This window comes from Oncorhynchus masou, unplaced genomic scaffold (genome assembly GCF_036934945.1).
Source record: "Oncorhynchus masou masou isolate Uvic2021 unplaced genomic scaffold, UVic_Omas_1.1 unplaced_scaffold_931, whole genome shotgun sequence".
Lineage (NCBI taxonomy): Eukaryota > Metazoa > Chordata > Actinopteri > Salmoniformes > Salmonidae > Oncorhynchus > Oncorhynchus masou.
In genome coordinates, this window is record NW_027015794.1 from 180,906 (window position 1) to 196,712 (window position 15,807).

General features: G+C 42.1%; 1 protein-coding gene across 1 annotated transcript; it reads right to left on the reverse strand.

The window, feature by feature from the left end:
* Nucleotides 1–2,591: 2,591 nt before the first annotated feature.
* LOC135538217 (zinc finger protein interacting with ribonucleoprotein K-like) lies at nucleotides 2,592–13,541 on the reverse strand. Its single transcript, XM_064964182.1, has 4 exons — nucleotides 13,018–13,541; nucleotides 12,458–12,555; nucleotides 10,799–10,976; nucleotides 2,592–2,779 (listed from the first exon to the last, which is right to left on the reverse strand). Exons 1-4 carry the CDS (start codon nucleotides 13,337–13,339, stop codon nucleotides 2,592–2,594), a joined length of 786 nt encoding a protein of 261 aa, XP_064820254.1. The 5' UTR covers nucleotides 13,340–13,541.
* Nucleotides 13,542–15,807: the final 2,266 nt, after the last annotated feature.

The window sequence follows — 15,807 nt, forward strand, 5'->3', positions numbered from 1 at the left end:
AGACTATGCAAACAATTTAGGATTTTCAACACATTCATGTTTCTTATTAAAAAGAAGTGATGCAGTCAGTCTCTCCTCAACTCTTAGCCAAGAGAGACTGGCAGTATAGTATTTATATCAGCCCTCTGGTTACAATAAAGAGCAAAACATGGCGCTCTGTTCTGGGCCAGCTGCAGCTTAACTAGGTGTTTCCTTGCAGCACTGGACCACAGATTAGACAAAACTAGAGCCTGCAGAACTTGCTTATTGGAGTGTGGTGTCAAAAAAGCAGAGCATCTCTTTATTATGGCTAGACCTCTCCCCAGCTTTACAACCATTGAATCTATATGTTTTGACCATGACCGTTTACCATCTAAGGTAACGCAAAGTAATTTAGTCTCCTCAACTTGTTCAACAGCCACACAATTCATTACCAGATTCAGCTGAGGTCTAGAACTTAAGGAATGATTTGTACCAAATGCAATGCTCTTAGTTTTAGAGATGTTCAGGACCAGTTTATTACTGGCCACGCATTGCAAAACAGACTGCAAGTCTTTGTTAAAGGTTTCAGTGGCTTCATTTGCTGTGGTTGCTGGTGCTTATATGGTTTGTTTAATGCCAGTGGCAGGTCATTGGTAAAAATAGAAAAGAGTAGAGGGCCTAGAGAGCTTCCCTGCGGTACATCACACTTTATATGTTTGACATTAGAGAAGCTTCCATTAAAAGCCATAGCACAAACATTCTTAAACAACAGGTTATGGTCAATAATATCAAAGGCTGCACTGAAATCTAACAATAGAGCTCCCACAATCTTCTTGTTTTCAATTTCTCTCAACCAATCATCAATCATCATGTTAGTGCAGTACATGTTGAGTGCCCTTCTCTATAATCATGCTGAAAGTCTGTTGTTAATTTGTTTACAGAGAAATAGCATTGTATTTGCAATTTTTTCCAACAGGTTGCTAAGAGCTGGCAGCAAGCTTATTGGTCTGCTGTTAGAACCAGTAAAGGCCGCTTTACCACTCTTGGGTAGCGGATTAATTTGGCTTCCCTCCAGGCCTGAGAACAAAGACTTTCCTCGAGGCTCATATTAAAAATACGACAGATAGGAGTGGCTATAGAGTCAGCTACCGTCCTCAGTAGCTTTCCATCTGTTGTCAATCCCAAGAGGTTTGTCATTATTGATCGATAACAATTTTCCCACCTCTCCCACAATAAATTTACAATATTCAAACTTGCAACTGCTTTTCTTTCATTTATTTTTTTTATGCATGAATATAATTGCTCACTGTTTCCTTCCCATCATTCTTTATATCATTGATCTTGGCTTCATAATAAAGTTTCTTCTTCTTTTTGTTGAGTTTGGTCACATCATTTCTCAGCCAATCAGATGTGCAGCCAGACGTACTAGCCACTCCTTTTCCCCCATCTCTTTCAAACATACATTTTTAAATTCCTCATCAATCCATGGAGCCTTAACAGTTCCAACAGTCAGTTTCTTAACAGGTACAGGTAATAATTGGAAGAAGCAATTTCATATGGTAAAAACAGGTAAACACATTATCAGTCAACAATATAAGACAACGGGAGCACTGTGTATGTTCTCTGATGAATGTTAAGTCAATGTGATGTGAAATATCACTATACACGCTAAGAGAATTTATCTCTCCTGTGTAGATTCTCTAATGACGTTTAAGTGTAATATGTTACGAGTAATATGAGCAATATGTTTTCCCACAGTCTGAGCTTTTCTCCTCTGTGTGCAGTCTCATGTGTTCTTTCATGCTTCCTAAATGGGCAAAAGATTTGCACCCTGTGAGGAGTGGTTAGGCTTCTCCCCTGTGTGTATTCTCTCATGTTTCTTCAGATCACCTGACCTGCCGAAACACTTTCCACACTGAGCAGTGGTAAGGCTTCTCCCCGTGTGAATTTTCTGGTGAGCTTTTAGGTGTCCTTTCAGTTTAAAACTATTTCCACACTGTGAGCAGTGGTAAGGCTTCTCCCCTGTGTGTGTTCTCTCATGTTGTTTCAGATCCCATAATAAGTTACAACCCTTTCCACATTGGGAACAGTGGTAAAGCTTCTCCCCTGTGTGTAATCTCTCATGTTTTTCAGATCCCCTGACCAGTTGAAACACTTTCCACACTGGGAGCAGTGGTAAGGCTTCTCCCCCGTGTGTATTCTCTCATGTTGTGTCATGGCCCCTAACTGGTTAAAACACTTGCCACACTGGGAGCACTGGTAAGGCTTCTCCCCTGTGTGTATTATCTCGTGAACTTTCAGGTTCCTTAACCGGCTAAAACTCTTTCCACACTGGGAGCAGCGGGTAAGGCTTCTCCCCTGTGTGTATTCTCTCGTGAGCTTTCATGTGTCCTTTCTGGTTAAAACTCTTTCCACACTGCGAGCAGTGGTAAGGCTCTCCCTGTGTGTGTTCTCTCATGTTGTTTCAGCTCCCATAAGAGGTTACAACCCTTTCCACATTGGGAACAGTGGTAAGGCTTCTGCCCTGTGTGTAATCTCTCATGTCGTTTCAGAGACCCTAACAGGTTAAAACTCTTTCCACACTGGAAGCAGTGGTAAGGCTTCTCCCCTGTGTGTATTCTCGTGTTTGTTCAGGGTTCCTTTATGGCTAAAACTTTTTCCACACTGGGAGCAGTGGAAGGCTTCTCCCCTGTGTGTATTCTCTCATGTTGTTTCAGCTCCCACAAGAGGTTAAAACTCTTTCCACAGTGGGAGCACTGGTGTCGTCTTGTTGGTTTGGACGTCCCTGGCTCTGGTTCTTCTGAGTCTGGTCTTTCACCTGCCAAAGAGAAAAAGTGTTTTTTAAAATAGAGACCTGAATGAAACCTCCACATGATAAAACGGTCTTGCTACGAGGGTAAATCCTAATCAGATCCCTCAATAACCTAAGGCCAGTTAACAATCTTGGTGTGATTTTAAAACAAATATTGTAGAGTTTCTGGTAATTACTGATAATGTTTACACTACTTATTTATTAATTCTGTTTTTGTCAGAACACAAAAAACTAGACAGTTCTAGAACACTCAAGACACAGACGTCACACGATTCCAATCGAGCAGGTGGTTCTAAATATAGAACATTCATAGCTGTATGATACAGAATGCGACCTATAGTCGTGGACAAAAATTTTGAGAATGAAAGAAATATTAATTTCCACAAAGTCTGCTGCTTTTGTGTCTTTAGATAATTTTGTCAGATGTTACTATGTAATGAAGTATAATTACAAGCATTTCATAAGGCTTTTATTCAAAGGCTTTTATTGACAATGACATGAAGTTGATGCAAAGATTCAATATTTGCAGTGTTGACCTTCTTTTTCAAGACCTCTACAGTCCACCCTGGCATGCTGTCAATTAACTTCTGGGCCACATCCTGACTAATGGCAGCCCATTCTTGCATAATCAATGCTTGGAGTCAGAATTTGTGGGTTTTTGTTTGTCCACCTGCCTCTTGAGGATTGACCACAAGTTCTCAATGGGATTAAAGTCTGGGGAGATTCCTGGCCATGGACCCAAAACATTGATGTTTTGTTCCCTGAGCCACCAAGTTATCACTTTTGCCTTATGGCAAGGTGCTCCATCATGCTGGAAAAGGCATTGTTCGTCACCGAACTGTTCCTGGATGGTTGGGAGAAGTTGTTCTCGGAGGATGTGTTGGTACCATTCTTTATTCATGGCTGTGTTCTTAGGCAACATTGTGAGTGAGCCCACACCCTTGGCTGAGAAGCAACCCCACACATGAATGGTCTCAGGATGCTTTACTGTTGGCATGAAACAGGACTGATGGTAGCGCTCACCTTGTCTTCTCCAGACAAGCTTTTATCAGGACGCCCCAAACAATCAGAGAAAGGGGATTATCAGAGAAAATGATGTTACCCCAGTCCCCAGCAGTCCAATCTTTGTACTTTTTGCAGAATATCAGTCTCCTGATATTTTTCCTGGAGAGAGGTGGCTTATTATTTGCTGCCCTTCTTGACACCAGGCCATCCTACAAAAGTCTTCGCCTCACTGTGCATGTAGATGCACTCACACCTGCCTGCTGCCATTCCTGAGCAAGCTCTGTACTGATGGTGCCCCGATCCCGCAGCTGAATCAACTTTAGGAGGCGGTCCTGGCGCTTGCTGGACTTTCTTGGGCGTCATGAAGCTTTCTTCATAACAATTGAACCGCTCTCCTTGAAGTCCTTGATGATCCGATAAATGGTTGATTTAGGTGCAGTCTTACTGGCAGCAGTATCCTTGCCTGTGAAGCCCTTTTTGTGCAAAGAAACAATGATGGCACGTGTTTCCTTGCAGGTAATCATGGGTGACAGAGGAAGAACAATGATTCCAAGCCACACCCTCCTTTTGAAGCTTCCAGTTTGTTTTGGGGGGGAATCAGTTCATTTGCAAAGAGGGACTTGGCAATTAATTACAATTCATCTGAACACTCTTCATAACATTCTGGAGTATATGCAAATTGCCATCATACAAACTGAGGCAGCAGACTTTGTGAAAATTAATATTTGTGTCTCAACTTTTGCCCAGGACTGAACACACTTCCTTAAATATAAAATAAGTAAAGAAGTAATTTTAAGTGGAAGTCCAAAACGTTTTTTTTTCCCTTGAAGATACAAAGCACATCAGTCTCCCCATTGTTGAAAGGGTTCGACACATTGCTGTTTAAATGGACCAATTTCTTATTTAGACATTCATAAATTTTCAACATTTTGATTATCGCTGATGTCATATTTTGGGTAAAAAAAACAAGGTGAAATATTTGGAAAGATGTTCCTAAAACTGATAGTTTCTACAATAAACAAAAATATAAACGCAACATGTAAAGTGTTGGATGTTTCATGAGCTGAAAAAAAAAGATTGCAGAATTTATTGAACATTTATTCTTTGCCAAGATAATCCATCCACCAATCAAGAAGCTGATTGAACAGCTTGATTATTACACAGGTGTACCTTGTGCTGGGGATAATAAAAGGCCACTCTAAAATGTGCAGTTTTGTCACACAACACAATGCCGCAGATTGTCTCAAGTTTTGAGGGAGCGTGCAATTGGCATGCTGACTGCAGGAATATCCACTGGAGCTGTTACCAGATAATTGAACGTTAAATTCTCTTCCAGAAGCCTCCTCCAATGTCGTTTTAGAGAATTTGGCAGTACATCCAACTGCCTCACAACCACAGACCATCCTAGGATATATAGGGTAGGATAAATGTATATTAATACATGTAATATAGGATAAATGGTATATTCTAGAATTCATCCGTGATGTCATAATGACATATAAAGACGCCCAGGACCTCCACGTCATCTGAGACCAGCCACCAGAGTTGTATTTCTCTTTGTAATGAAGCCCTTTTGTGGGGAAAAACTCATTCTGATTGGCTGGGCCACGCAATGGGTGGGCTTCCCTGCCCAGTCATGCAAAGTCCATAGATTAGGGCCTAATTTAATTATTTACAATGACTGACTTATATGAGCTGTAAATCGTTGAAATTGTTGTTTATATTTTGGTTCAGTATACACAGACCCACACACACACTGCATTTGTTAAGTATTCCAGACCCCTTGACCTTTTCCAAATCAAAAACAAAAGTAACAGTCAGAATCTGCTGTGGCCACCAGCTGCATTAAGTACTGCAGTGCATCTCCTCCTCATGGACTGCACCGGATTTGACAGTACTTGCTGTGAGATGTTACGCCACTCTTCCACCAAGGCACCTGCAAGTTCCCAGGCATTTCTGGGGGGGGGGGGAATGGCCCTAGCCCTCACCCTCCAATCCAACAGGTCCCAGACGTGCTCAATTGGATTGAGATCCGGGCTCTTTGCTAGCCATGGCTGAACTTTGACATTCCGGTCTTGCAGGAAATCACACACAGAGCGAGCAGAATGGCTGGTGTCATTGTCATGCTGGAGGGTCATGTCAGGATGAGCCTGCAGGAAGGCCACCACATGAGGGAGGAGGATGTCTTCCCTGTAACAGACAGAGTTGAGATTGCCTGCAATGACAACAAGCTCAGTCTGATGATGCTGTGACACACCGCACCAGACCATGACGAACCCTCCAGCTCGATCCCGCTCCAGAGTACAGGCCTCCGTGTAATGCTCATTCCTTCGACGATAAACGCGAAATCTGACCATCGCCCCTGGAGACAAAACCGCAACTTGTCAGTCCTGTCTGGTCTGATCCAAGAGGTTCGACCATTTCACAGGTGCATGTTCATTAATTGTTTATGGTTCATTGAATAAGCATGGGAAAAAGTTTTTAAACTCTTTGCAATGAAGAAGATCTGTGACGTTATATGGATTTTTTTACGAATAATCTTTGAAGGGTCCTGAAAAAGATCCGTACATTTTTTTTTTTGCTGAGTTTATGTTTTATGTTGAAGTTTATGTTATTTTGTATATGTTTTATGTTGAAGTTCATGTTATTTTGTAGATGTTTTATGTTGAAAAGTGTTTTATTCTCAGACATAAATAAACAACTCCAGGTGAAAGACAAAGGCCATAGCTGTAATAAAATAACAAATTAACTGGCAAAGCAGCAGAGCGAGGCCCGCATCCAGCAACGTCACGAGTCACGTTTTGCAGCTGTTTCAGTACAGCACTACAGGGAGAGAGAGGGAGAGCAGCTGTTTCAGTACAGCACTACAGGGAGGGAGAGCAGCTGTTTCAGTACAGCACTACAGGGAGAGAGGGGGGTGGCAGCTGTTTCAGTACAGCACTACAGGGAGAGAGGGGGAGAGCAGCTGATTCAGTACAGCACTACAGGGAGAGAGAGGGAGAGCAGCTGTTTCAGTACAGCACTACAGGGAGAGAGGGAGAGCAGCTGTTTCAGTTCAGCACTACAGGGAGAGAGGGGGAGAGCAGCTATTTCAGTACAGCACTACAGGGAGAGAGGGGGAGAGCAGCTGTTTCAGTACAGCACTACAGGGAGAGAGAGGGAGAGCAGCTGTTTCAGTACAGCACTACAGGGAGAGAGAGGGGGAGAGCAGCTGTTTCAGTACAGCACTACAGGGAGAGAGGAGAGAGCAGCTGTTTCAGTACAGCACTACAGGGAGAGAGAGGAGCTGTTTCAGTACAGCACTACAGGGAGAGAGGGGGAGAGCAGCTATTTCAGTACAGCACTGCAGGGAGAGAGAGGGAGAGCAGCTGTTTCAGTACAGCACTACAGGGAGAGAGAGGGAGAGCAGCTGTTTCAGTACAGCACTACAGGGAGAGAGAGGGAGAGCAGCTGTTTCAGTACAGCACTACAGGGAGAGAGGGGGAGAGCAGCTGTTTCAGTACAGCACTACAGGGAGAGAGAGGGGGAGAGCAGCTGTTTCAGTACAGCACTACAGGGAGAGAGGGGGAGAGCAGCTGTTTCAGTACAGCACTACAGGGAGAGAGGGGGAGAGCAGCTGTTTCAGTACAGCACTACAGGGAGAGTTTCTGGATTTTGGGAGAGAGAGTGGGGAGAGGGAAAAAATCCACGGGACTAGTTTCAATGTATGGAATCAATTATGGATGTTTCCTTTAAGACTTAGGAGGCCTCCTTTAAGACTCCATAATGTTTCATCATTAGATGCTACAGCCCTCCTTTAAGACTCCATAATGTTTCATCATTAGATGCTACAGTCCTCCTTTAAGACTCCATAATGTTTCATCATTAGATGCTACAAGGCTCCTTTAAGACTCCATAATGTTTCATCATTAGATGGCACAGGCCTCCTTTAAGACTCCATAATGTTTCATCATTAGATGCTACAGCCCTCCTTTAAGACTCCATAATGTTTCATCATTAGATGCTACAGTCCTCCTTTAAGACTCCATAATGTTTCATCATTAGATGCTACTTTAAGACTCCATAATGTTTCATCAAGGTCCTCCTTTAAGACTCCATAATGTTTCATCATTAGATGGCACAGTCCTCCTTTAAGACTCCATAATGTTTCATCATTAGATGGTACAGGCCTTCTTTAAGACTCCATAATGTTTCATCATTAGATGCTACAGCCCTCCTTTAAGACTCCATAATGTTTCATCATTAGATGCTACAGTCCTCCTTTAAGACTCCATAATGTTTCATCATTAGCTGTTACAGTCCTCCTTTAAGACTCCATAATGTTTTCATCATTAGATGCTACAGTCCTCCTTTAAGACTCCATAATGTTTCATCATTAGATGCTACAGTCCTCCTTTAAGACTCCATAATGTTTCATCATTAGATGCTACAGTCCTCCTTTAAGACTCCATAATGTTTCATCATTAGATGCTACAGTCCTCCTTTAAGACTCCATAATGTTTAGAATGTGTCTGGAAGCGCTACTCTATTTATTCTACTCTCATCTTTTCGGTTTTAATAATATTTATAAAAATGTTATAATAGGTAATAACTAACTTTAACAACTAGGGTTAATACCTGCCTGGCGCACCAACAAAATATTTATATTTACCCCCCTCTAACAATACCGCTACAGAATTAGCGTAGTAGGCCATGTAACTTAAGGTAATAAGAAATATTTAGGACTAACTTGTTCCTTGCCACCCATTCTGAAACTAACTGCAGCTCTATGTTAAGTGTTGCAGTCATTTCAGTCGATGTAGTAGCTGACGTGTACAGTGTTGAGTCATCCGCATACATAGACACACTGGCTTTCCTTAAATGTCACTGGCATGTTGTTGGTAAAGATTGAAAAAAGAAGGTGCCAAACAGCTGCCCTGGGGAATTCCTGATTCTACCTTGATTTTGTTGTACAGGCTCCCATTAAAGAACACTGTGTTCTGTGAGACAGGTAGCTCTGGTGCGGCAGGTAGCCTAGCGGTTAGAGCGGTAGGCTAGTAACCGGGAGATTGCTGGATCGAATCCCTGAGCTGACAAGGTAAAACTCTGTCCCTGAACAAGGCAGTCCTAGGCCGTCATTGAAAAAAAGAATTTGCTCTTAACTGACTTGCCTAGTTAAATAAAGGTTACATTTAAAAAAAAATACTCTTTATCCACAATACAGCAGGGGGTGTAAAAGCCATATGTTTTTTTCAGCAGCAGACTACGATCGATAATGTCAAAAGCCACACTGAGTCAAACAAAACAGCCCCAACAATATGTTTATCATCAATTTCTCTCAGCCAATCATTCATTTGTAAGTGCTATGCTTATTGAATGTCCTTCCCTATAAGCTGAAAGTATCAATTTGTTTACTGTAAAATAGCATCGTATCTTGACAAAATATTTTTTTCCAAAATTGTAAGGGTTGGTAACAGGCGGATTGGTTGGCTATTTAAGCCAGTAAAGGGAGCTTTACTATTCTTGGGAAGTGGAATGACTTTAGCTTCCTCCAGGTCTGAGGGAACACACTTTCTAGTAGGCTTAAATTGAAGATAATGCGAATAGAACTGGCAATATCGGCCGCTATTATCCTCAATCATTTTCCATCCACGTTGGTCAGACACCATGACAACATGTCATTGTTGATTTTTTGCCCAAAATTTCAATGAAGGTGTTCCAAAGCTTTTTACAATCATTCTTCATGTATTTTATCTTTGTTTCATGGTGTACTTTCTTCTTTTTATTCAGTTTAGTCAAATGATGTCTCAATTTGCAGTGGGTTTGCCAATCTCAGCCATCTCTTTTGCCTCCTCTTAAATCATACCATTTTTAAATTCCTCATCAATCCACGTGGATTTAACAGTTTTTACAGTCATTTTCTCAATGGGTGCTGCTTATTAGTAACTGGGATAAGCAGTTTCAAATGTGTCAAGGGCAGTGTCTGGTTGCTCATCATTACACACCACGGACCAACAAATATTATTTACATCAACAACATAGGAATCACTACAAAAAAATGTATGACCTCCTATACACAATATTAGGCCCAGCCTTTGGAACTGTGGTTTTCCTAGACATGGCTACTATATTGTGATCACTACATCTGATGGATCTGGATACTGCTTTAAAACCCATTTCTGCAGCATTAGTAAAGATATGATCAAACCATGTTGATGATTTCATTCCTCCCTGTTTGTCACTACCCTGGTAGGTTAATTGATAACCTGAACCAGGTTGCAGGCACAGTTACAGTTCAAAGCTTTTCTTGAGTAGGCAGCCTGATCACAGTTTTCCTCCAGTATTAGATAATTAATGACCAAAGTCTTGAGTTTAGTTTGCCTCTTCTACAGTCTTGTAAAGATAGGGGCTGACTGGGACAACCAATGTAACATCCATCATGTTTTATGGAAACGTTTTTGTAAAACAAGCACCTTATATCAGGTCTTCTTGAAACTTTCCCTCTAAAGTGAACTTTCATCAAGGTTTTATATGGTCAATTGGTTTCTCTTTTCATTGGCAGAATTATTTTTTAGTGTTATGATATTCATAACATCCATATACACCAGTCTCTCTTCCTGTCAGCTAACAGAACTCTGCTGGTTGTCATGGTAACAGATACCAGTCCACCTTCCTGTCAACTAACAGAACTCTGCTGGTTGTCATGGTAACAGATACCAGTCCACCTTCCTGTCAGCTAACAGAACTCTGCTGGTTGTCATGGTAACAGATACCAGTCCACCTTCCTGTCAACTAACAGAACTCTGCTGGTTGTCCTGGTAACAGATACCAGTCCAACTTCCTGTCAACTAACAGAACTCTGCTGTCCTGGTAACAGATACCAGTCCAACTTCCTGTCAACTAACATAACTCTGCTGGTTGTCCTGGTAACAGATACCAGTCCAACTTCCTGTCAACTAACATAACTCTGCTGGTTGTCCTGGTAACAGATACCAGTGGGCAGATCTATTGTATTTGTTCAAACTAAATTACAGCACTTACTTTGATGAGTCAAATCTGATCCTTTCTTCTCTTCTCCTCCTCTCACAGTTCCACTCAGCCCCGTTGTTTTCCTGCAGTCCACCAGCAGCACAGACAACCTCTTCATACCCAGCAGTAAGGTGCTACCGGGAGAGGCACGCCACGGGGACTCCGGGAGGAAGGAAGGGCTAGCGTTGTCCTGGTAACCATAAAGAGGGGACACAGACACATATCATTATGGATGCTGATGTCACTGTTGTCATATAAAGTGCCTTACAGAAATCCAGCCCCTGATAGAGCAAGCTGATGATGAGCAACGTCACCGCACGAAGAGGCAAAAAGACTTACCCCCATCGCGACACCCCCCCAGGCTAACTTTCTAGCCCCTGCTATCTGCTTGCTTGCTAACCCGGTCCTAACTGCTAAACTTCCGGGCCCTGGTCTGCTAACTGCTAACTTGCCTGGTCTGCTAACTGCTTGCCCTTGCTAACTGCTTGCTAAGCATCCTGGAATGACATTGACCTCATCTCATCAGTAGATAATGCCTGGCTATTCTTTGAAAGTGCCATCCTCACCATCTTAAATAAGCATTCCCCTCTCAAAAAATGTTGAACTAGGAATAGATAAAGTCCTTGGTTCACACCAGACCTGTCTGCCCTTGACCAGCACAAAAACATCCTGTGGCGTTCTGCATTAGCATCGAATGCCCCCCATCAATGCTCAACAAACTGGATGCAGTCTATCACAGTGCCATCCATTTTGTCACCAAAGCCCCATACACTACCCACCATTGCGACCTGTATACTCGCTGGCTGGCCCTCGCTTCATACTCGTCGCCAAATCCACTGGCTACAGGTTATCTACAAGTCTCTGCTGGGTAAAGCCCCGTCTTATCACAGCTCACTGGTCACCATAGCAGCACCCACCCATAGCACGGGCTCCAGCAGGTATATCTCACTGGTCACCCCCAAAGCCAATCCCTCCTTTGGTTGTCTTTCCTTCCAGTTCTCTGCTGCCAATGACTGGAACGAATTGAAAAAATTTCTGAAGCTGGAGACTCACATCTCCCTCACTAGCTTTAAGCACCAGCTGTCAGAGCAGTTTACAGATCACTGCACCTGTACTTAGCCTATCTGTAAACAGCCCATCTATCCACCTAACTCATCCCCATACTGGTATTTATTTATTTTGCTCCTTTGCAACCCAGTATCTCTACCTGCACGTTCATCTTCTGCCGATCTACCATTTCAGTGTTTAATTGCTATATTGTAATTATATTCGCCACCATGGCCTATTTAATGCCTTAACTTACCTCATTTGCACTCACTGTATATAGACTTTTTGTTTTCTTTTGTTCTACTGTATTATTGACTATGTTTTGTTTATTCCATGTGTAACACTGTTGTTGTATGTGTCACATTGCTATGCTTTATCTTGGCCAGGTCGCAGTTGTAAATGAGAACTTGTTCTCAACTAGCCGACCTGGTTAAATAAAGGTGAAATAAAAATAAATACACTTTAAAAAGCTGTACCAAACGGCTAGCGTTGTCCTGGTAACCATAAAGAGGAGACACAGACACATATCATTATGGATGCTGATGTCACTGTTGACATAAAGTGCTTTACAGAAACCCAGCCCACGATAGAGCAAGCTGTATGCCAGACCAGACCAAGCTGTACCATCTGGTGTTCTGATCTGGAGAGACTCTTCTCTGCCTCTTCAGCTTCATGGGGTTGTTGAGGCTCCCCAGAGGATCCACCATAGTCATGTCTCTCTCCTGTGTGAATGAGAACATCAAACAGATGGTAAACTTATGACCATCTACTGCAATCCGAGTCTTACAAGAGGCATGAATATGTATAAAAAAGTGCCTATAATGGAAACTTTCATCGTGATTTCCTAAAATATTGTTTGTGTTGCAAATGTAAACTGGGTCTTTCCACAAAAAAAGGGTGCCTTCTGCGTCCCTTTGACAATTTAAGTAGAAATTATGCCTCATTGTTGAATTCTGAAAAGCCTGTTAGATGAAGTGCACTTTAACGTGGACTACACGGATATTTCAATAAATCTAATAGAAAAGTCACAAAAATATATGTACCAATGACGGATAGCACCTCTAACAATGTATTGAGCACTGAACAACATATTAAATTGTAGAACTTCATTAGAATGCCCCTTTCAAACCCCACATTAGTTCAAGAAATGCATATTTTGTGCCCGTTTTTAGGTCAGTGCTCACTGGTCTTACTCGAATCTTCAGCCTCATCCTTTTTCACTCCCAAAACGTCTTCCTCCTCCACTTTAATTGAGATAGCCTCCTCTTCCTCTTTTACTCCAAAAGGTTCTTCCTCTTCTTTCAAAATTACGGCATCTTCCTCCTTTTTGATTCTGAAAGCTTCTACCTCCTCCTCTTCCACAACCTCTTTCCCATCTTCCTCTTTCACTGTAATATCATCCTCTTCTTTCAATATGATAGACTCCTCTTCCTCCCTTTTCATCCTGAAAGCTTCTTCCTCTCCGTTCACCAGAGCTTCTTTCTCCGTCGAGTTTAGTGAGCTCATGTTCCGGGCGATTAGCCTAGTGCAATATCAATTTACCACATTAGTTAATTTAACAAGCAATCTACGTTTCAATGAACGAGTAGATATGTACACAGAATTGTATTTAAAACACTAAGAGTAATATACACAAGATTTGTCTTAAACGCTTCAATGTTTCGGTTTAATGTTCGCTAGCAAAACCACCACGTTGGTTGAATAAGAAGCCTTTGTCGCTGTTGAAGAAGCCTCCAGTTCCGTCCACTAGATTGTACGTCACGCAAGAAGCATCACCTGAAATACTCATATCGCCATCTGCTGACCGGAGTGGGAAACGCAGTTTGGAATAAATAAATAAAAACACATAATAACACCTCACATAATGGTGGCCAAAATCAATGAAAACTTCTCACCCAGCGGCATATGGGATATTTATGTGAGTGTTGGTGTTACCACATGAAGCAGTGCCCACTTTACAAAAGGGAACATGGACAGATATGTCTCTACCTGTGTAGAGCACATGCCCCTTTACCCTCCCAGTCTCTAAAGTGCCCTGGTATAATTTGTATTCATTTATTGTTATAGTTATTCTGAACTCTCTGCCTGAAAATCATCGTTAAATTTGCCTCAGTGATTTGTATTTCCCTTCAACCTTTTGAAGATTAAACAGCCAGGAAATGCCCCTGTCTGAGTGCAGTCTACCACTATGTGTAGCTGTTAGCGATGATGCTAATGATCCACTATGTGTAGCTGTTAGCGATGATGCTAATGATCCACTATGTGTAGCTGTTAGCGATGATGCTAATGATCCACTATGTGTAGCTGTTAGCGATGATGCTAATGACAACCATCTTCTGGTTGATGAAAAAGCTTTCCCACAAACCTTGTCAATTAAATGTTAACTACAAAGTAGTCTGTTCCTACCTGGCAGAATATACCATGACTATTAGCATCAATCCAGTTGTGATTTGTTCAGCAGACTCTGCAATCACATGTGTGCGACAGAGACACCACTAACCAAGCAAGGCTCTTGTGTGCGACAGAGACACCACTAACCAAGCAAGGCTCTTGTGTGCGACAGAGACACCACTAACCAAGCAAGGCTCTTGTGTGCGACAGAGACACCACTAACCAAGCAAGGCTCTTGTGTGCGACAGAGACACCACTAACCAAGCAAGGCTCTTGTGTGCGACAGAGACACCACTAACCAAGCAAGGCTCTTGTGTGCGACAGAGACACCACTAACCAAGCAAGGCTCTTGTGTGCGACAGAGACACCACTAACCAAGCAAGGCTCTTGTGTGCGACAGAGACACCACTAACCAGACAAGGCTCTTGCTGGTGACACTTGAATTAAAGGGTATCTACACATAAAAATGAAAATGTCTTAGATTTTTCTCAGACTTCAAACATGTTCTCCTGATGTGGTTTAAGTGTTGTTGTGGACTAAGAACATCCAATGTTGTTGTTTTCTATTAACAGCGTGATTTAGAGAGAAAAGCAGACAAACAGGGACAAATCAGAAACCTAAACGGAGAAAATAGAATTAGGTAAAAAAAAAAATTAGATAGAGATGTTATGGAGCCATAAATATTCTATACATTTTCTCTCATTACTGTATTATCTAGGGATAGTGTAGAGTAACAGCTGTATCCTGAAGTGACCTTTAACCTTTTTGAAATCGGGCACGATTAATAAGAAGTTAATGTTTAATTTGGTGTATTACACTTGTGAATGTATGAAAGTTAAATAATCCCAAAAATATTTTTGAATTTCGCGCTCTGTCATTTCAGCGGATGTTGTCTAGGGGTTCCTAGCCTTAAGAAGTTTTAAGGAGAAGTTTATTTTTAAACGCTTCAACATTTCAGTTTAATGTTCGCTAGCAAACCACCGCGTTGGTTGAATCAGAAGCGTTTTGTCACCGTTGAAGAAGCCTCCTGTCCCGTCCACGAGACGCAAGAAGCATCACCTGAAAGACTCACATCGCCATCTGCTGACTGGAGTGAGTAATGCAGACTGGAGAAAAATCTCCATTACAATGTTTATTCTGGCAAGCAATGTCATAAGAAATCATTTAAAAACAACCAGTTGTTATTTTTTCTCTTACTTCTTACAGCCAATACTTTCCTCCAGGATTGACCTGCCCATTAGTCAGGTTTAGGTGACAGATTGAAGAGGTGGGCATATTCCGAGCTAAACTGACAAAGGCTAATTGCTAACAACACATAATATCACCTCACATAATGGTGCCCAAAATGAAGGAAAACTTCTCTCACCCAGCGGCATATGGACTATTGAGGTGAATGTTGCTGTTGCCACATGAAGCAGTGCCCACATTGTTTAAGGACAGATAGGAGGTGGACAGACAGGGCTCTACCTTTGTAGAGCACATGCCCCTTTGCCCTTCCAGTCTCTGAAGTGCCCTTTTGGGTGGTGGTATAATCTGTATTCATTTTTGGTCATAGTTATTCTAAACCCACTGCCTGCAAGTCA

Bases quoted from the DNA above. Each gene is read 5' to 3' on its own strand.
- LOC135538217 (XM_064964182.1), bottom strand. From the start codon at position 13,339: ATGAGCTCACTAAACTCGACGGAGAAAGAAGCTCTGGTGAACGGAGAG. The intron at 12,556-13,017 runs GTGAGCACTGAC...TCATTCACACAG, and splicing joins TGAAGATTCGAGTAAGACCA to GAGAGAGACATGACTATGGT. The intron at 2,780-10,798 runs GTAAGTGCTGTA...TCTCTTTGGCAG, and splicing joins ATCAGATTTGACTCATCAAA to GTGAAAGACCAGACTCAGAA.